The sequence below is a fragment of the Peromyscus eremicus genome, chromosome 15 (genome assembly GCF_949786415.1).
Source record: "Peromyscus eremicus chromosome 15, PerEre_H2_v1, whole genome shotgun sequence".
NCBI lineage: Eukaryota > Metazoa > Chordata > Mammalia > Rodentia > Cricetidae > Peromyscus > Peromyscus eremicus.
The window spans coordinates 83,718,026-83,740,470 of record NC_081431.1 but is presented as its reverse complement, the minus strand read 5'-3'; the positions used below and the strand labels follow the sequence as shown (position 1 = coordinate 83,740,470).

At 36.0% G+C, this 22,445-nt stretch overlaps 1 protein-coding gene across 1 annotated transcript; it reads right to left on the bottom strand.

Moving 5' to 3' along the window:
* Nucleotides 1-16,944: 16,944 nt before the first annotated feature.
* On the bottom strand, nt 16,945-17,316 carry LOC131925634 (non-histone chromosomal protein HMG-17-like). The gene has a single exon (XM_059281015.1). It carries the CDS (start codon nt 17,314-17,316, stop codon nt 17,059-17,061), a length of 258 nt encoding a protein of 85 aa, XP_059136998.1. The 3' UTR covers nt 16,945-17,058.
* Between the last annotated feature and the right edge of the window lie 5,129 nt (nt 17,317-22,445).

Genomic DNA, 22,445 nt, shown 5'->3' with positions numbered 1-22,445 from the left:
CAGTGAGGAACAGTTCCCTTGTATATTTTTAACATGTGGTGATATGGCCCTCACTGTTTAATTAGTGTACAATTCACACCTGGGTAAATGTAAATGAAGTGCTTACTTCAGGATAATGTGAAACACTGTTGTCTCATGAGAAGCTATTAAAAGCTTTATTGATATGATTGCTTATTTTGTTTTAAAATTTACTATCAAGAAGCATGTTGTCAGATTTTATCCATCCTTTTACTAAATTTTTTTTTTTTTTTTTTTTTTTTTTTTTTTTTTTTTTTTGGTTTTTCGAGACAGGGTTTCTCTGTGTAGCTTTGCGCCTCTCCTGGAACTCACTTGGTAGCCCAGGCTAGCCTCGAACTCACAGAGATCCGCCTGGCTCTGCCTCCCGAGTGCTGGGATTAAAGGCGTGCGCCACCACGCCCGGCTTTTTTACTAAATATTAAAAAAATTGGTATCATGGAAGAAAATGCTGATAGGAATACTTTCTTGGGGCTTTTGTTATGAAAATTGGCACAATAATGGTAACACATTATATGTATATTATGTATTAATTTTATCATATACATGGCTCACTACAAATGCAGAAGAATTGCCCCATGAACCAAGACCTATAGTGAGCAGGCTATGAGGCTTTGGGTATAACTCAGGGTACATTTTCAATATCTCTCCTATAAGAGCTTTCACTTTGCCTCATCTCCTTTTCTCTGCATGAAAATCATTGTGATTATCTCTGTGTATGAAACAGTCAGAATAATTTCTTCAAGAAATAACCTTATTAGACACATGTAGGCAGACTTTAGTGGTCAGCATTTATGCAGTGATCTCATCTTAACATGGTTTTCAGTGCAGGATTTGCTGAAATGTCATGAAGTTGGAGGGGTTGATTTTTGTTTGTTTTCATTATCTTTTGGAAAAGAGATTCCTGGTGGTCGTAAGTGGGAAGTGTGGAATATATGGTAAAGATGTGGTCAGGGGACTGGAATATAAGTTAGAATTAAGCATCCAAATTTGAATTTTAAATTCAAGTAGGTTATGTGAATATCACAATGTAGTAGAATAGAAATCATTTGATTTCATCCTATTGGCTTTAAATATTTTTCAAATGTTCAATGTTTCATTTATTTCTACTCTGACCTTTCTAACTCTCTGAAGTTTGGTTTTCTTGTTTTTCTAGGTCCTTAAGGTGGAATGTCAGCTTATCTACCTGGAAGCTGTGGTCTTTGAAGTGTGCTGTTTGTTGTAACCTTTCCTCTTAGAAACAAGCATGCCATATCCCACAGGTTTTAATAAATTGTGTAACCAAATTCACTTACCTCAAGAATTTCTAAAATTTCCTGTTGAATTTCTTAAATGACATATTGTTCATTCAAGAATATGTTGCTTGATTTCTATTTATTGTAGCTCCCAGTTATTTCTGAAATTGATTACTAGTTTACTTATTGTGTCAGAGGATATACATTTTGCAATTTTCATCTTAAATTTGCTTAACTGTGGAGGGATTTTTTTAAAGGTTAGGCTGAATAGACTTATGAAATAAAACAGAATGTGACTGTTTCAGTTTTTGCTACTCTTATCATTTGAATTAAATACAGACAATACGTAAATCCTTGTGTCAGAAAGGAGATTTGTGATTGCCAATGCCTTACATGTCTGAGGTGTGTGTGTCAGGGTGGTCACTGCAGGACAAAGTGAAGGCTCTATACATCCTGTAACTGTTCATTTTAAAAATTAGTCATTTGTGTCTGGAGAGATGTCTCAGTGGGTGAAAACATGAGGACTGAGTTCAAATCTCCAGCCCATATAAATAGGCAGGTATAGCAGCATTTGTCTACAATCCCAGAGCTACCTGACAAACAGAGCAAATGTCAAGGGCTCTCTGACAAGTCTAGCCATAATGGTAAACTCAATGTTCAGGGAGAAGCACTGTCTCAAAAAATATATGGATAAGTGGTCAAGAAAGATATCCTGATATAAACATCCATCCTTAACACATACCCTACACATACACACACATACACATGCACATACACGCATACACATACATACATGCAATACTGTCATAACCTGTGTATTTAAATTAATTGAAATGTTGAGGCAAATAATTTCTAAGAAATAAAAATAATACATTTTCTTTTGATTTTATATTTCCCCTTTATTTAAAATGGTTTTTTTCTCCCATAATATATTCTAATTACAGACCCCCTTCCTTTGCTCCTACCAGTCCCTGCCCCCTTCCGTAATCTGGATCTACTCTCTTTCTATCTCTTCTTAGAAAATAAATAGGATTCTAAGACATAATAATATAATAAAACATAATAATAATAAAAACTAGCACATTGAAATTAGATAAAACAAACAGAATGAAAAAAGTCAAAGATAATGAAGAAGGAACAGAGAGCCACTAGTTTGCACACTCATGAATCCCATAAAATCACTAACCTGAAAGCCATAATATATATACAAAGAACCTGTAGGGTAAAAAGAGAGAAGAAAATATGTAAGTGAATTAAAATTAATACACGATAGCAATTTTTAAAAAGGAGAAGCCCTGACACAACATGTTGAGAAAAGGAAACCTCCAAAGACACTGTTGAGTTCATTTTCTGTTAGCATCTACTGCTGGGCGTACAGCCTGCTTTGAATTCATTTCCTGTTGGCATTGACTGCTTGGCATGCAGCCTGCCCTTAAGAGTGGTTTCTTTCCCCCATGAAACTCCCTTGTAGAAAACTACAGTTTCATTTTCCAGTAGTTATTAAATGGAGATAGCTTCTGGGTTAGGGATGGGGGTATATGTCTACTTCTCCTTTGAGCTCTAGAACTCTATTTGGTGCAGACCCGTGTAGGCCCTATGCATGCTATCTCAGTCACTGTGAGTCCATATGTATATCCATCTTCTTGATTTAGAGGGCCTTGTTTTCTTGGTGTCCTTCACCCCTTGTAGCCAGAAGTTTTCCTGTGTCCCACTTGACCGGCAACAGCTTATAAAATAATCATTCAGAGGCTTAATGTTAATTACAAACTGTTTGATCAATGGCTCAGGCTTCTTGCTAGCTATCGCTTTCTTCTTAAATTAACCCATTCCCATTAATCTATGTTGTGGCATGTGGCTTCCTTATATTACCTGTGTTTTGTTACATCTTTCTCCTATGGCAGCACTCAGCATCTTTTCTGACTCTGCCTTCTTCTCCTTGTCTCTCTTCTTAGATTCTTGACCTGACTCTATTCTGCCTTATCATGGGCTGTAGCTGCTTCTTTATTAGCCAGTAGTAGTTCCACCATGTTGAAAAACCGAGCAGGGCAGAGCCATCAGCCAAAACCAAAGCTTCAGTCCTAGCGCTTAAAAATTTAAAAACTCTCCTACTCAGAAAATGATTACAGATACACAATAAAACAGATTCAGATGGGAAAAATCTCTTAAATAGGTAACAGTGCGTTTAAAACTATACATAGGCTTGAGAGAGAAAAGAAAAAGGGTAGAGGAAGTCTTTAAAAAAGAAATAGAATAATAAAAAAAGCCACATAAAGATGAAAAATACATAGAGAATCTGGATACTGAATATTATAGTGTTGTCTTTGAATTGTTTGACAGCTGAAGTAGGAGCAACAATTGCTAAGAGACATTTGATTATAAATGTTGCTGGATTAATGCAACATATATATTTTGAAAATGACTTGACTTTAAAATTTAAGTAAAAAGATATGTTACTTTAAAGAAGAGGTTATGCTTTTATTTCCATAGGAAATGAGAGGCTGTAGATTCATTCTGTGTTAAGTAAAATCAGATTTTTTTTCAAGGAAGATCCCCTGAGAAATCTCCAATGGAAACAGATAGCACAGATGATCCAATGTTTCAGAGTGCCTCTGTTGCAGTTTACTCTGAGCTCTGCATCCAGAAAGGCTTCAAGTCTGCAGACTGAGATGATCCAACCTCACAGACTACTCCAGTCAGGACTTGAACATAATCCTGAATTTTCTTTGGATTCCCACAAGATTACCAGCACCCCCAATCAGCAGGAAGTAGCCTAGAGAACTATGCCCACATTCTCAAAAAAAATGGATTGTGGATATTTGTCTTTAGAATGTTGGTTACAAATTGTTATGGATAATGGTCTAGAAAAAAACTAAGCAAAGGAGATCAGATTTAGGGTTTTTGTTTTGAAAAGAAAAAAAGGAGAAATGCTGTGGGATAATGCTATTGTACACTATAAAGATTTGTCACTCCTACTGATTTAATAAAACACTAATTGTCCAGTAGCCAAGCAGGAAGTATAGGCAGGGTGACCAGACTAGGAGAAGGCTGGGAAGAGGAAAGGCAAACAGAGTTGTGAACCAGACACAGTAAGATGAGAATATTGGACAGGGACATGTGGCTAAACATAGACAATAATTATAGGTTAATTTAAGCATAAGAGCTGAACAATAGGACAAACAGTTTATAATTAATCTAAGCCTCTGTGTGTTTATTAGGACTGAATGACTGTGGGACTGGGCAGAACAGATACTCCCATTTACAACCCCCTCTTGTTCTTACTCTCTTTATACCTCGTTTTCCAAGGGTTTTCTGAGGTTTCTCACTCTCTGCATAATGTCTGGCTGTGGGTCTTTGTATTTGTTCCTGTCTAGTGCAAGAGGAAGCTTCTCTGATGATGGCTAAACAAGACACTATCCAAAGCATAACAGAATGTCTCAGGAGTCATTTTATTACTACATATTGCTGTTTTGTTGTTGTTTTTAGAACAATAATGTTTGGTTTTACCCTACATCCCTTAACTATCTTGTCTCAAGTTCTTGGTCACTCAAGCAGTGTCAGGTTGGGCTCCATCTTGTGGTATGGGCCTTATGTCAAATCAATCAGATATTGGTTGGCTACTTCCATAAGCTTTGTCATGATTGCACTAGCATATATCGCCGGCAGAACAGCTATAACATGAATCTTAAAAGATCTTATTAATAAAATCAAACCTGAAGCCAGGTATTGGGGTGAATGCTTGAAGATCAGAAAAACAGAACAAGCCACAGCTTCCTTACCTCGCCAACTCCTCAGCTGATCCTTTTTCCCTAGACTGGTAGCCTCTGAGTCCTCATCAAAATGAATCTCAGCTGAACTGCTGCTCAAAAGCCTAGAAGCTTAAACAGACCTAGTTCCTAGTCCTCATGACTTTTAAACCTTTATGCTTCCTGCCATCACTTCCTGGGAATAAAGGCGTGTGTCACCATGCCTGACTGTTTCCAGTGTGGCTTTGTACTCACAGAGATACAGATGTATCTTCAGAATGCTAACATTAAAAGTGTGTGTGCCACCATTTTCTGGCCTCTATGTTTATCTAGTGGCTGTTCTATTCTCTGACACCAGATAAGTTTATTTGGGTGCACAATATATTGGGAAACACAATATCACCACAGACAGCATTGTAGATGAAAAAATTTGTGGTTGAATTTGTGTTTATGTTTCTTCTTTGGTTGCTTGCAAAGTACCTTCCTATACCAAAGACCATAGAATGTAGTAGGGTAAAGGCTGTCTGTAGGCACCAGCTTGACTTCTCCATGTTTGATGACTTGTGTAGGTATTGTCTTTAGCAATGGAGTCTTGCCCTCAGTTTGTGGAGAACAACTTGAACCTGTCGTCTTGGCAGAACCTTGGGATGTTTGGAAATTCCCATAGGACACTATTGGTCAACAACTCAATTAGATCTAACTCAGCCTCTGCCCCCAAGTACTGGAGGCTTCATTGGGTGACTAGAGGTTTACAGACAGGCCTCTCTCTCCCCCATTATTTGGTGATTTCATTTAGATTGCCCTAATATATGTACATACTTCAGGAAGCTTCTCCTGTATTAGGTTTCCATACTACTCCTCAAATGATCCTTAATTTTAGCTGCCTCACCCCATATTTCCCCCTTGTTCCCATCTCTCCTCCTTCTTCCCTCTTGATTCTCCCAATGCACCCCCTCGTCTATAACTATCTATTCTACTTCTGTTTTCTGGTGAAGTCTATATGCCTCTAACCCCAGTTCATTATTCAATGCCTAATTTTTGTTCTACAGATTATAGCTTGGTTATCATTGACTTAACAGCTAATACTCATATATAGTAAATACATGTTGTATTTGGCTTTATATGTATGTGTTGCCTCATTAGGATTATTTTTTCTTCTTTAATTCCATCCATTTCCTTCAAATTTTATTATTTCATTTTTTAATGGCTGAGTAATACTCCATTGTGTAAATGGACTACATTTTCTTTATCTAATCTTCTGTCTAGGAAACAGCTAGGCTGTTTCCAGTTTCTGGCTATTATGAGTAGAGTTCCAGTGAACATAGTTGAGCAAGTGTCTTTGTGGTGGGATGAAGTGTTCCTTGGGTATATGCTTAGGAGTAGTAAAGCTGGATTTTGAGATAGATCTATTCTCAGCTTCCTGAGAAACTAACACTCTGATTTACATAGCAGCTGTATAAATTTTCAGTACCATCAGCAATGAATGAGTGTTCCCCTTGCTCCACATCCTCATCAACATGAGCTATCATTTGTTTTATCGAACTTCGTCATTCTGACAGATGTAAGGTAAAATCTCAAAGCAGATCTAATTTGCATTTCCCTAGTGGCTAAGGATGTTGAACATTTCCTTTAAGTGTTTATCGGCCATTTGGGATTCCTCTTTTGGGAATACTCTTTTCAGATCAGCATCTCCTTTTTAATTGAGTTATTTTTTTCTTGATATCTAATTTCTTGAGTTCTTTTTATAATTTGAATATTAACCCTCTATAGAATGTGTAGTCAGTAAAAAATCCTTTTTCATTGAGTAGGATGCTGCTTTGTATGAATGATGGTGTCCTTTGTCATGCAGAAGCTTCTTGGTTTAATGATGTTTCATTTGTTAACTGTTCTTAGTTCCTGTGCTAAGTGTTTTGTTCACAATGTGTTTTCTAGTACCAATGAGTTCAAAGCTATCTCCCACTTTCTTTTCTATCCGCTTTAGTGTATTTGGTCTTATGTTAAGATCTCTAATCCATTTGGAGTTGAGTTTTGTGCAAGATGGTAAGTATGGATCTATTTGGACTTTGATATAAACAGTGAGAAAATAATTCAATTTAATAACAATTTGATTAAGATAGAAATTTAGGATAAAAATTAAAACAAGTTAATGTATAAAATTTTCATGTTTTAAAGAAATAAAATCAGTGCAGGTAATCCAACTTTTCAAAGAAATACAAGGCTTTAAATATATTAGAAAAGTGTGGGTGTTTAGACACTTCAATGTTAAAATCCAAATGCTGATAGAAGAACCTGTGTAATATGCACTGATATGACAGGTATTAGGACTGTTCTCTTTAATTCCTCACAGAAAATTTTCTAACACTTTAGATGTAAACAAAATTAATTTATGGCATTTTGAAGATCTCTAAATATATGACTTAAGTGTACATTGAAATCAAATGATAAATGGAAGAGATTTTTGCCTAAAAATTAATCAAATAGACAGGTACCATAGAAAACCTGTGACATTTTAAAGAACACAGTTGCTAGGGGGAGCTATGATCATTCTATCTGGAGCTTAAACCTAGTCAGTGCTACAAGAAAAGGACTAGGTAACTTACCAAAACACTGGGCCAGAAAAAAAAAAAAAAAAAAAAAAAAGAAGGAAAATTGTTGGTCACTTCTATCCTCAGATTTTTAAATGAAAATGAAACTTTAAAGTCCATGGTTTTGAAGGTTTTTGAAGCCCAGAAACATTCATCTTGGTAAGTTCTATAATAAATATATAATACGAAAGTTTCATCTATTTTTGAAATGCACAATAGGTTTCCTACTTCCTTAGATCAGGAGAAAATTTTTATAATTATTATGTCTTATGGGAAATAAGAGAATCATTTACTGTTGATAACATTTTCCTATGCTTCTGTTCAGTTAACTAGGAATAAATAATTGAGCATTAATGCTCTGGTCAATTTTTCAAATATTAGGAGATACATTCTCTTTAAATTTTTAAATATTTAATATTTTACTTAAATAGTTTATTTTTTAATTATAAAAATAAATCTGAAGAACTGAGCATGTTTAAAATTTATATTTATATTTTACTGTTTTAAAAATATGTTGTACTTAAACTCCAAATGAAATTTTTATTTAAAACCCCAAATGGCTTTTAGGGAGCTATTTTATTACAGCAATTAATCTGGTTGTTTTTCTTGTGCATTGAATGTTTTGCAATTGAGTAGTTACTATAATTATGCCATTACAATAATTATGCAATTACTCTATGTAATTATATCATTTAATTATATAAGTATGCTTACAGGAATTAGTTGTATAATCAGAACATGTAATTACATAGTAAAATGGAAAGCTATATTGTAAAATACACTATGTATGGATTTATTTGGACTATTTAAAATGAGATCATTCAAAAATTTAAGATTATTGATCCTCTGTAAATTTTGTTAGAATTTTTAAAGAACTTAAAACTACTTTTTGGCCTTGAAAGATAAAGCTTTTCATAAAATCCATACTTTTTTCTTTTAGTTAACCCATTAAGGTTTGTCAAGTGTTCTAACTCGACTCACTTCTAATAAAGGATCCAATACAGTATGATAGATTATATTTATGAACAAATTATCATATCTATTTTCTCATGCCTCTCCAAAATCTATCATTGATCTGTCTATCTGTCTGTCTGTCTACCATCTGTCTGTCTTTCTCACTGCCTATCCATCTATCATCTATCCACCAGCTATTTCACTATCACCTTTAATCTGTCCATAATGTATAAACCTTTCATCTACCACTCTATCATCCTATTTTTCTACAGTTTCAGTACTGGTTTATTTACTGAAAAGTCCAGATTTCACATTGACAGTGATGTTTTCAGTTCAAGAAGCCAAGGTTCGTAACTTCTTTTGCTTGTTTGAAATTGTCTTCTCCACCTTGAGAAACACGACTTTCCCCGTTCTCAGTGTGTTTGTTTACCTGCAGAGTAGCTACTCCAGCTTTTTCTAGTCTGTGACCTTGTGTACAGGTGTGAAATTTCCTCACTTTGAACCTTCCTTTCTTCCACAGAATTAATGAGTAAAGGAAGATGCTCTGAGACAGTCACAGAAGTTGCTCCTCTGCCTCTCACGGCCAACTCATCAACGTTCACTTATTTGTTACTGCTTCATTAGAGTAGCTCACTAGAAAATTTTGTTCTAACACTTGATTCCCAAGTTTTAGGTTTTAAATTCTATAATTTCTTCTATGTTTAATAATTAGCATTTTATTGTAAGATGGAACTTTATCTCTCCATTCATTGATATGATTATCATGACAGTTTTAAAGATAACTTAATGGAAATTTAATATAATGAATTCCAGCATTTATTTAAATGCTCGAATTTTCATTTTATGGGCAGTGTGAGTACACTGAAGTTGAGGTCTGTTCTTTTCAACAGATTTCCATCTGACTTTAGTTACATCTTTTCCAGGTCCACTTGCCTCCCTTTGTGTGGAAACTATTGTTTTCCTTTTGAGCAGGATTGAATCTGGAAAGTTAAGCTGTGTTGGGTGTTCCCAGGGTATTAGGACTACAATTTTATCATTGATAAGGAAATAAAACTCGCCAGGTGGTGGTGGCGCACGCCTTTAACCCCAGCACTTGGGAGGCAGAGCCAGGAGGATCTTTGTAAGTTCGAGGCCAGCCTGGTCTACAGAGCAAGATCCAGGAAAGGCACAAAGCTACACAGAGAAATCCCTGTCTCAAAAAACCAAAACCAAAACAAACAAACAAGCAAAAAAACTTCAGAAATAAATATTATGGAATAAAGCTGAGAGATCCATAGAGTGACCAAAACATTATCCTGCCCCTCTCCACTTCCTAGATTAGAAGGACCATGCAAACCTACAGTTTCTTCTCCTCCTGGTGTGTCCTATCTTCACCTGAGTCAGCCAGAAAACTCTTTGGTCCATCCTGACCAGATGAATGTGCACTCCACTCTCTGGACCAAAGTCGGACAATATTGGTGGTCTCAGAACAATCAACACAAACAGATCTCCCCCAACACGGAGGAGTTGCTCTACTCAAACAAGTTCAATTAACAAAGTTACGGAGGAACACACTGGTAGATGGACACACAGTTCACATACTTACACATGCACAGAGGTTCAGAAAAAAATGTGTTGTGTATTTCCAAATTTTCTCTCATATTTATGTGACATATGCACACACATATAAATAAATAATCATGAATTCATACCGATTATTTCAAGTCAGTACCAACATATCAAGAGTTAGAGTTTTCATATTCACATTTTAATTTTTATTACTTTTTAAGGATTTTGTAAAACATGTTTTTATCATATTCATTCTCCCTCCCCACCTCTTCCCAGATCCACATCCTTACTTCTCACAAAACATTGTTATTTTTTTCCCCATAAAGGCCAGTTTTATTGTCAAAATATTCATGAATGTATGGCCTTCCCCTGGAAGGTGATTGACTTATCCATGGCTACATACTTAGATAAAATGGACACTGCTTCTCATATCTAAGAACAATTGCCAATATTTCCTCTGTTGGGGGTGAAACTTTCTGCCCAACTCTAATATCCATTCTAGGACAAGGATTGAGGTTAGCATGTACAGGCCTTGCACACAATGATACAAGCACTATGAGTTCATATACACAGTGGCCCTGCTGTGCCCAGAAGACATTATTTATTGTGTCAAACACTGTCCCTGGATCCTATACACTCTTTTTTTTGTCTCCTTAAATGATCTCTAGGCATTTGGAAAAGATGTTGCTGCATATTCATTCTATTTAGGGCTGAACATTACTGGAGTATATTAGGCTCTGCACCTTATCCAGTGGGTTATCTTTTTTTACCCTCATCTATGGAAAATACAAGCTTCCCTTTTGAAGGTTGAAGAAAGATTTAATATAGGGTATAATATGGATTAGATCATTAGGAGTTGCTTTTAAAATTATCTCTATTTAGAACAATAATAGTAGGAGCTATGGCTTGTCTAGCCATAGGTTCCTGGCCCAATAATGGGTCTAGGTATAAGTTTAATCTTGTGGAGTGGGATACATGGTGATCATGTTTCTTATTGGACCAGTGGATATGTCTTTGACTGTCATGGCCAGTCATTATTGCACCTCATAGACTTCACAGATGGGTAAGATTGATGATTACTTTTTTCTTCAAATACTATGAACGCTAGCCAGCAGGTATGGAGTTTTCAGGTGAGTACCAGATTGATTTCATTTTCTGTGACTTAAGTATATGAATTCTGGAAGGTAACAAAGAGTTCTGGAAATATCCTGTAATGTTTGGGGATCACTGGCTAACAACTTCAAAAGAAATAAATCATTCCTTGGAATAGGATTTGTAGTTTTTAGCCTCTGGTATCTAGGAGATATGATGTTGAAAGCACTGGAGGCTCTTCCAGAGGACCCAGAATTTTCTTCCAAGAACACACACAGTGGCTTCAAATCTCAGTAACTCTACTCTCATGGGATACACCATCTTCTGGACTCCATGGTCACTGTTACACAGACAAGGCAAGACCCTCTTACATATAAAAATAAAAGCTTTAACAGGAAACAATAAAATTATGAGTAAATGCAAAAAGGACATCATCTTAAAATTTCAGTTGATATTTGAAATAACTATATTCATGTATTTCATTTAATGCTGTTATTATTAGTGTTAAAATACTATCTCAATGATAGTTACTTTGCTTTAACTATTTTTCACTTTCATAACAATATTTATGTGTGTTTGTCTTGATGATAATCTAATCAAATTGATTTCACATCTAAGAAATTTCTTTCAATCTTGTCTCCACAAAAATTGGGAAAATATAATTGGGTTTAAGCCATTAGAAATTCTTTATTAGCTAGCTGGCAACTAGATTCTGTGTTTGGAATCCCAGTATATCACAGAGCCTTTCTCTGGATGAGATTTTAAGCACAAAAAATCATGCTCTGGGTTGACATACTTAAGTTAACAAGAACAGTTAGCCATAAATGGAACTACAGAAGCCAAAAAGCATTGCTAATACCTTTAGAGAGATTCCCAGAACTATAGGCTTTGATGGATTAGGTCTTTGTTTCAGTTCTCGTGGGTGGCACTGTCTACATGCTGAGTTTTACAACCTGAGTAGTACTTCCTTACCGGAGTTAGTTAGGCTAAGATCTTGGGGCCTATTATAGTCTGGGGGCCCGGTTTACAATACTAATGCATAATTCCAACCATTTGCTCTATTAACATTTAGAACGAGAAGACAAAGAAATCTGCTGTGAGACTGTGTCTCTTAGCAATGATAGGGAAGTTTTCACAGATGGTAGCTCAACAATATGGCTTTCTAAGAAAGACCTGAAGAAGGACATCACCAAAAAAATGTGCTAACATGTGAAAACTAAGACAACTAAGAAATACTAAATGGGAGGAAAATGGCCTTCCCCAATGGTGAGCCACATTACTAATTATCCAATATCAAGTGATCAGCCCTGAAATCCTATAACACAGACAAAGAAATGAAGACAGCAGATTATATTGTATATATTAATGTATATGTATGCAATAATAACAAATAAAGGGAGGCCATGAATTTGAGAGGAAGAGAGTTTTGTGGGAGAAAAATAAAAGGGAGAATTATGTATTTATACTTTAAATTTCAAAATCAAAATAAAGATTCAAACATTTTAAAACATTATTGTAAAAAATTTGTAAATTTGTTCTTTTGGTTCTTCCTAAAAAATAACTAGATTGTTATTTTTTTTACTAGTAATAAGCTTTTTAATCTACGCATATGAGATCTAAATTGTCTTTAAGTACTTTTTGATAAGTAGTTTCTCTTGCAAAATGTCTGTTAAATCTTATGAAAGAATGCCATACAGTAAATATTAAGTCAACAGATTCACAGTGCAAATCGAAATGCCCTGACTTTACATGTTTTTCTTTTAAGTCTCTCTCTCTCTCTCTCTCTCTCTCTCTCTCTCTCTCTCTCTCTCTCTCTCTCTCTGTGTGCGTATGTGTGTGGTGTGTCTGTGTCTGTGTCTATCTGAGTCTGTGTGTCAGCATGTGTGTGGTGCATGTAGGTGCCTATGGAGACCAGAAGAGGGTGTCAGTCCTGTAAAGCTGAAGTTACAGGTTGTTGTGAACTGCCCGCTGACATGTGCTTCGAACCAATCTCTGGTTCTCTATAGAAGCATCAAGTGCTACTGCTGCACCATGTGTGATATTTTGCTTGGCTTGTCATTTTTTTGTGGTTCCTAAGCTTAACAGCTGGGTAAGACAGTTGATTGCTTGTCACTCTTGGCAGCTTGTGGAGCATTTTTGAATACTGTGAGAGCTTGTCCCCAAGGAAGAGGATTCCATGGCCAGTTTCAATTAATTTTGCTTACTCTAAGTTTTTGTTTGAATTTGTGGTGTTTTTAGCAATAGGATCTTCAAGTTCTAAGAAGAAACCAAGGGCACCAGCAACTATACTGCTTAGGAAGTCTCCTGGATCCATCTGAAACTTGAAGAAGTTTTCTAATGCCTGTACTGTGGCTCTTTGAGGGGGCATTACCAACCCAAGTAGTATAATTTCATTCAAACTACACACACACACACACACACACACACACACACACACAATTTTAAAGTAAGTGTAATTTTTTAAAAGTTGAACATGATTATTATTATCCCTCCTCCCTCTCTCTTCCTCTGCATTACCCTCTCTTTCCCCTCCCCACACCTAGCTGTTTTCCACATTTCCCATTTCATAGCACTTGTGTCCTACTATGTTGGCCTGCAGAGATCCTTTTCAGTATCCCTCCAGGTTCCTTTTTATTTTTCTGGATCCCGTGTTTACTACAGGTTATATACATCTAAAGATTTGGAACTAAGATCCACAAATTAGAGAGAACATATGGCTTTAGTGTTCACAGATATGTTTTCCAGTTACATGTATTTATCTACAAATTTCATAATTTTTTACAGATGAATATTTCATTGTGTATATGTACCATACATTTTTATTGTTAATGCGTCTGTTTCCACATTTGTTTCCACTTTCTAGATATTATCAAGAACAGCAATGACAGTGGCTGACAAGTATCTGTGAAGTAGAATGTCAAGTTATATGGGCAAGTACCAAAATAGTGATATAGTTGGATCATATGGCAGATTTGTTTTCAGTTTTCAATAATTCTATGTATTAATTTTGAGAGTGCCTATACGAGTTTGCATTCCCACCTACAGTGAGTGAGGAGTCATCTTGCCCCAAAACCTCAGCAGCAGTTTTTCTTCAGTTCTTTTGTTAGCCTTCGCCATTCCAGCTGGAGTGAGACGAAAATGCAGATATTTTGGTCTGTATTTTCCATAATTACTAAGGATGATGGACACTTTTCCAGGTTTCTCTGAGGCATTCTTAAATTTCTCCTATTGTGATTTCTCTGTTTAGGCCTGTAGCTTATTCTTAATTAGGTCGTTTCTTTCCTTGATTCTTCGTTTGGGAGTTCTTTGTATATTCTGGATATGAATGTAGACCTGGCAAAGTTTATCTCCAACTCTGTGGGTTTCTTCTTCACTTGATTGTCTCCTTTGATGTATAATAGACTTTCATTTTATGAATTTCCACTTGCCAATTGCTGGCATTAATTCATGGGCAAAAGGAATGCTATTCAGAAAGTCCTTCCCTATATTTACATTTTGTAGGCTTCTGCCTATTTTTTTCTCCTAATCATTTTATTGTTTTAGGTTTCAAACTGAGGCCTTTGACTCACTTGGATCTATTTTATTCAGAGTGATAATATAGATATGATTTCATTCATGTATGTTGACATCCAGTTTTCCTGACATCGTTTGTTGAAGATTTTGTCTTTTCTCTAGTGTATATGTTTGTCTCTTTACCAAGTATCAGGTGGCTCTAAGTTTCAAGTGCCCATGTTTCAGGCTTCTGTTTTATTCCATTGGTCTATGTTAGGGATTGTCTTAGTTAGGGATTCTATTGCTGTAAAAAAAACCATGACCATGGCAACTCTTATAAAGGAAAACATTTAATTGAGGGAGTAGCTTACAGTTCAGAGGTAGAGTCCATTTTTATCATGGCAGAGAGCATGCAGGCACGGAGAGTTGATATTGGAGAAGGAGCTGAGAGTCCTACATCTTGCAGGCTGACTATCACACTGAAGGAAGCTTCAGCAAAAGAGTCCTCTATGTCCACCTCCATAGTAACACACTTCCTTTAACAAGGCCAGCACTATTTCAACAAAGCTATACTACCCAGTAGTGCCACTCCCTCTGGGGGACATTTTCTTTCAAACCACCACAGTCAATGTATGAATTTTTGTGTCAGTAAGATACTGATTTTATTAACATAGCTCTATAATCTGTCTTAAAGTTTGGAAAATCAAGGTCTCCAGTGTTCTTCTTTGCTCAGGTTTGCTTTTGTTTTCTGTTGTCTTTTCTTGCTCCATAAAAATTTTGGGATTTTGTTTTCCTTTCTGTGAAAAATATGTGTATTTTTATTATATTCTATTGAGTGTGAAAATTTCTTCTGGTTAAATGATTATTTTCACAATATTAGTTCTACTGGTCCATGATATGGGATGTTTCTCCATTTCATAGTGTGTTTCTCAATCTTTTTCTTCAGTTTGAAAATTTCATCATAGAGGCCTTTCAGCTACTTTATTGTGTTTCTTCCTAAATATTTTATGGTCTTTGATGCTACTGCAAATGAAAGTGTGCCCATGATCTTTTCTCAATGTGTTTGTTTTTAGTATATAGAAAAGCTACTGATTATTTTAAGTTGATTTTGTACACTGCTACATGACTGCAATTTTTGATTGTTTCTAGAAATTTTCTGGTGGAATTTTTGGGATTCCTTATGTTTAATATAGTTTCATCTGTAAATAGTAATATTTTTCATTTTTCTTTTCCTATTTGTATCCTTTTAATTTTACTCTCTTGCTTTATCGCTCTGACTATTGCTTCTAGCACCATGTTGAAAAGCTGTAGGAACAGGGACATCTCAATATTATTCCTTATTTTAGTGAAAATACTTTAAGTTTTTCTCTATTTAGGATAATGTTGGCCATGGGTTCATAATAGTCATGTTTTTTATTTATTTATTTTTCCAAGCCAAACTGTATCCAGCTTTATTAAAGATACTTTCCATAAACAATCATAGTTTTTCAGGCAGGACATGGGCAGACAGTCATTAACAGAATACAAGAACTTCCAAACTCCCTTCTTGTATAGACTACCAAAATCAGAAAGCCACTATAAATCCAGATGAGTCTTCATTGGATGCTTTGAAAAGAGGGAGAGCTTAGAGTGAGGGCTGAGAGTTCACATTGAGGATGTTGTTTAACAACTTTTCACAAGCCGACCCTGACTTTCAGGAAATCAAATGAACACGGCAGAATTATCAATCTGAAGATCCACAATCTTTTATAAAGGAACTACTGATCTTTTGAGGACACAATGATACACACTGCGAAGTCAAAACCAGTTTTGGGGATCAGGTTCCAACAGGTCTCTGGTTTGAAGGGAGTTAAGTCTATGTTGATGGTCCAGGGGAGGAAGACACAAAAATGAATTTAGAGTTTCCCACACAAGGCATTTTGTGCCATGGTGGCCACATATATCAACACCAGGACGTTTCTTCTGAGAGCCCAGAGGAGTCTTTCAAAATTAGCAGGGAAAGATGTTTTCCAACATCAACCATCACCAATCCAGCTTGGGAGACATTTTGTTAGTGACACATGTTCCTTCCCCCCTTTAAACAATGAAGTGTTCTGTGTGCTAACAACATAGCTTAAAAAAAAAAAAAAGTAGCTGGGCGGTGGTGGCGCACGCCTTTAATCCCAGCACTTGGGAGGCAGAGGCAGGCGGATCTTTGTGAGTTCGAGGCCAGCCTGGTCTGCAGAGAAAGATCCAGGAAAGGAGCAAAGCTACACAGAGAAACCCTGTCTCGGGAAAAAAAAAAAAAAAAAAAAAAGTAAAACAAAATTCTGCATTTTTATAAAACTTGATAAAAAATAGTACTTCAAACTGTACAGTCACCAGAAGTACACAGTTATCAAAAATGCACACATTTCACTTGGCATCTCCAGCACCTTCAGCTTTTTGTGCCTGGTCTGTTTTGGCGTTTCCGTTTTCTGCAGGATTATTCGCATCCTTCCCCTTCCTCCCCTTGGGGACCTTCTCTCCCTTCTTTGCAGGGGCCTTTTTAGGCCTGGGCTCTGGCTTTGGAGGAGCAGGTTTAGCAGACAACCTTGCAGATCTTCTCTGTGGTTCGTGCTTCACCTTGGGTTTATATCCTTTAGTATCCCTTTCAGCCTTTCTTTTGGGCATGGCAGGGGCGAGGGACGTGGCACTGAACGCGGGAATGCAGCGGTGCGCGGGTTTGGTCTGGGCGGTCCTTCTCGCTGCTTCTTCACACTGCTCCATGGTTTTTATTTTAAGTTGATGTATGTTCCCTCCGGTACTACTATGACTTTTATCATGAAAGTATGTTGAATTTGTCAAGGACGTCTTCTGTATCTGTTGAGATGATTCTGTGAGTTTGTCTTTAAGTTCATTTATACAACTTATTATAGATTTTGAGATACATATGTTGAATCAACCCTGCATTTTTTTTGGATAAATCTCCCTTGATCTTACTAGATAATCTTTCTGATAAGTGCTTGTACTCAGATTGCTAGAATTTTACTGAGGATTCCTGTGTTTTGTCTACAAGTTTGTCAGTCAGTCTGTAGTTCTGACTCACTGGTGCTGCATTTTTGTGTAATAGAACAAGTTTGGGAGTGATCCTTCTGTATCTCTTTCTTGAAGAGTTTCAAAAAGTTTGGTTATAGGTCTTATTTAAAAATCTGTTAGAATTCTGCTATGGACCTGGACTTGTTTTAGTTAGAATGATTTTTGTTATTGTTTCAAACTCCTTTGTTATGAGTCTGTTTTGGTTGGTAGTCTCTCCTTGGTTTAACTTTGGTAGTTTGAGTGAAATAAGAAATTAATTCATTGATTTTTAGATTCCCCAACTTAACAGAGTACAGGTTTTTAAATATTAAATTTTAATATTCTGTGTTTCTTTGGTTCCTGTTGTAGTGTTTCCCTGTTCATTTCTTATTCTGTTAATTTGGATCATCTCTTTTTTTCTTTCTTTCTTTTGGTTTGGTAAGCCATGGATCTTTCAGTATTGTTTTTCTTCTCAAATAACTAGCCATTAGTATGGTGGTATTTTACTTGTACTGAAATGTGATTTTAATTGTATGTTAATAAATAAAGTTGCCCGGGGGTCAGAGCTATTAGAGCCATAGCAAGAGTGTGGCGGTGGTGGCGCACACCTTTAATCCTAGCACTTGGTAGACAGAGCTAGGTAGATCTCTGTGTGTTCAAGGATACAGCCAACATTGGAGACACACGCCTTTAATCTCAATACCATAGAGGACCCGGAGGGCTGTACATACAGGCGGTGACGAGGCAGTCACGTGTTTGGGTTTACAACCAATGAGAAGGCAGAACAGCTAGACTATATAAAGACATACACACAGGAAGTAGGTTCTTTCGGAGAGCTCTCTTGGCTAAAGCAGGAAGTGTAAGGCTCTTAGTTCTGACCTCTTGGCTTTCTTCTCTGAATCGGCTCTGTGTTTCTTATTTAATAAGATGGTTGGTTACATCTACACATTAGATTTGTTGATTCTTTTTATTTTTTTAATTCTATTTCTATTTGTCTTTTTAATGATAAAGTTTCAGTTGATCACTTTATTATGGTGTCATGAAAATTCTCTCTGCTTTTTGGTATGCAAATAAATACTGTGTTTTCTGACTCAAAGTGGCATATATTCTGTGAAGACTGTACCCTCAGGGAAGAAAGCATGGAACTCTATGGCTACTGGTTATTCATAACACTGTCAAAAATGAGAAAACTGAGTAATTAGTTTATATTCAATGAAAAACTGTTTCTGCACAGTAAAATAATACTCATGCCTTTTAAGTATAGTTATTGTACTAAAATATGTGTTTTACCACATGTCAGAATCATTATCAGTTATTAGCTTTTTTATGTGCTTGTGACATGCATGCGTATATGTATGTTGAATATGTATGTTCACACGTGTGTAGATGCATGTCTTGTCATAGGAGTTTGGCCTGTTCATATGGATGCCCAATGTTGACTTTGGATTCCTTTCCTCTGTTATTCTTCACCATACATATTTATGCAGAGTCTCTTGCTGAACCAGGACCTTGAGGTTCCACTAGTCTAATGAGCTAACTTGTTCTAAGAATGTACTGCATCTGTCTCCCATAGTAGAACTGTAAGTGGCTACCATGCCTACCTAGCATTTTTATGAGTCTTGGGGAACTTCATCTACCAAACCAACTCCCTAGTCTCTAGACACTAAACTTTCTGTCAAATATAAATATGCTTCATTCCAATGATGTCTTCCCCAAATTCTTGTTTTAGAGGTCTCCAATTCTCTTTTTAACTATCAAATTATAAGTACAGCCAGAAGTCTGTGTTTTCCCCTATCACAGTATTCTGACCTTACTACTAAATATTAGAAAACATGATGTTCATGGAATTCTTTACAGTGTGTAAAACTGACTGATCAAATATGTTAGTTTCGCAGAACCCTTGTGAGAAATGTGATGAAAATATGGCCAGTGGGGAAGCATGCACATTTTTTGTATCTGTATAATATGCACATTATACACTCAATATTTCTTGCAGAGAAGGGAGAAAAAGGGAAAAAGGAAGGAAGGAAGGGAGAAGGGAAATGGAGGATGGGGAGGTGGGCAGTAATTATGCTGCAGAAGGACTATTGTTAATGGAGACTGAGTTGCATCCACAGTCTACTTCTGACTCATGTAGCAGTTGATCCAGGGAGAGTTCTTTAGTCTTTGAAGCTTCAGTTTCTTCATTAAGAGAAGAATAATACTAATTAGCTTGCTTAATTGTTAAAGTGTTCTAATATGTTTTATATATAGTGAGAAGAATAATGAATTCTAAACAATGTTTATTGTTAAAATCTCTTGAGGGTTTACAATTGAAAAGTGGAAAAAGAATCAAGTTTGGTAGCCATCAAGGTGAAAAATTACTAAAAGGTGGGATTGGTAAGGTTTAATCTCCATCCACTTTGTCTGGATTCAAAACAAGATCACAAAAATTTAATTTTAAAAAATGTATTAAAGGTATTTACTTAAGTCATTAATACCATGCCTTCAAACAGATGACTCAAGTTGAAATATTTGTTATGATCTTCGCAAATTATTCTTATTAAGTTCCTCATGTATCAGACTTTAAATGGGGAAAATACTCATTTGATGCAAATTTAAATAAGAATAATCCTTAAGCAATTAAATACTGAATTAGTAATTGCCAACAGATTTTTTTCTATGCCTCTACAGAAAGCTGTTTTAAATATTTTTCTTTTATAATAGATGATTAGATGAGTTGTATTGCTGTAGCTAGTGAAAGAAATTAAAACTAGTGATAATGACTAGGAGTAATAATATAATTAAATACATACGCGTGTGTGTGTGTGTGTATACACACACACACACACTCCCAATTTACCCAGGATTTGTACATGGGAAGTGTAAAAAAAATGTCTTTTCTATCAAAGTGTTAAATAAGATCAAACTCAATTTTTAAAAATAATTGTAAAAACACTATTTGGAGGGGAGGGAGTTGGCTTAGTAGTTAGGAGCACTTGTTGTACTTGAAGAGGACAAGGGTTAAATTCCTAGCTCCTACAAGGCAGGCAGCTCACAACTGTGTAACTCTGTTCTCAGGGGATTTGACTTTCTCTTTTGATTTATATATGAACAGGCACAAACATGATGCATATATATATATATATATATATATATATATATATATATATACAGAAGTAAAACACACATACACATAAAAACAATAAAATAAATCTTTTACAAAAGCCATTTGGCAGATAGTCAAACTTCTCCAGTGTCAGCATGTCTTGAAATTAAAATGTGTGTCAAAGATTACACTCATTGCCAAACAATGAATTCTGCCTACCAACTTTGTCACTTTAAACTAACCAATAATAAGAGTGTAAGACAAACTTCTGACCACTCAAAATGAGGCTAAGACCTTTTATAATTGGGTAGAAAAATCCAGTGGAATCCCCAGTGGGTGTTCTTACCTGCTTGATTTGACATGACTGTACACCCTTCTGCAAAAGTAAAGCCTTTTGTCTTGCCCAAATGCTTTGGATTTTGTAGACATTTTCTTGACATCCCATGCCCATTTCTAACACACACAGGAGCAGGACAATGTGTGTAAGTAAAAGAAAAGAGGAAAAAGTTCACCATTTGTGGAACAAAATAGTTCTTAAAATTAAAAGGAGAAAAGACCAAATCCACAACTCCAACTAAAGCAAGCTATATTTTGGGGTGCACCTGAGACTGGCCAGCCAGCTGCTGCTCACTAAGTAATTTGAAGGAGCAGCCCCTGCTGGCCAATTGAGTTCCTTTTATAAGAGAGGTAGGGTGTTCACAGGGGCAAGAGAGTTGGCTATTACACATTGTTAGAAAAATACAGTCAAAGAGATGGAATAAGGGTAAGGATACATCATGTGAATCAGGATCCAAGTTTAGTGTAGGTTGAAAAACCTGTTTTTTACTTTATTTCACATCTAAGAAACAAGAGCTTACTCTTAACTACAAATAGAAATCTTAACTTGCAAGGGCTTAACACAGGACAAACAGGAACAGAGTCTCAACTGCAAACAGAAACTTAAGCTGCAAGGCATATTTTTCCTGTTTTGGTCTCACACTAGATTATCAGCAGAAACCTTTTAAGAAGCTTACTTAGGGGGTCTGTAGAGCTAGCTCAGAGGATAAGAGCACTGACTGCTCTTCCAGAGGTCCTGAGTTCAATTCCCAGCAACTACATGGTGGCTCACAACCATCTGTAATGAGATCTGGCACCCTCCTCTGTATATGTAATAAATAAAAAAATCTTAAAAAAAAAAGAAGCTTACCTAGTTTTCTCCCCAAATTTTAGTAGTCAAAGTTAATTGCCTATGGGATATTTATATATTAGATAATAATAAGAGGATATCCATATAAATAGTTATATTGACTATAACAAATGGTATAGATAGAAGGAAAGAAAAGAAACCCTTTGGAAGTATGGCGTACATAGTTAATGCATTTATGAAACAAGTAGCATCTGGAAATAAAAGTTATTCATTGAATAGGTAAGTGTAGCTTACATTCTTAGATGCACATGCTAGATTTCATTTGCTAGCATGTCAGAGGCAACGGGTATGATGTCTGTGTCGTCTCCTGATGTGGTTCTTGACCTGCTGGTTTACAATTTAAGGTTATTCTGTTCAGTGAGTGTCTATACAGCTATATAAAAAGTATTTGGGGTTGAATAAATTTCCCATTTAAAAAAATGACAACCTCAAGTTCTGGAAGGTAACCAAGAGCAGTGCCAATCTCCTGTA

What these genes read in the sequence shown, in the direction of transcription:
- LOC131925634 (XM_059281015.1), bottom strand. Translation starts at nt 17,316, where the DNA reads ATGCCCAAAAGAAAGGCTGAAAGGGATACTAAAGGATATAAACCCAAG.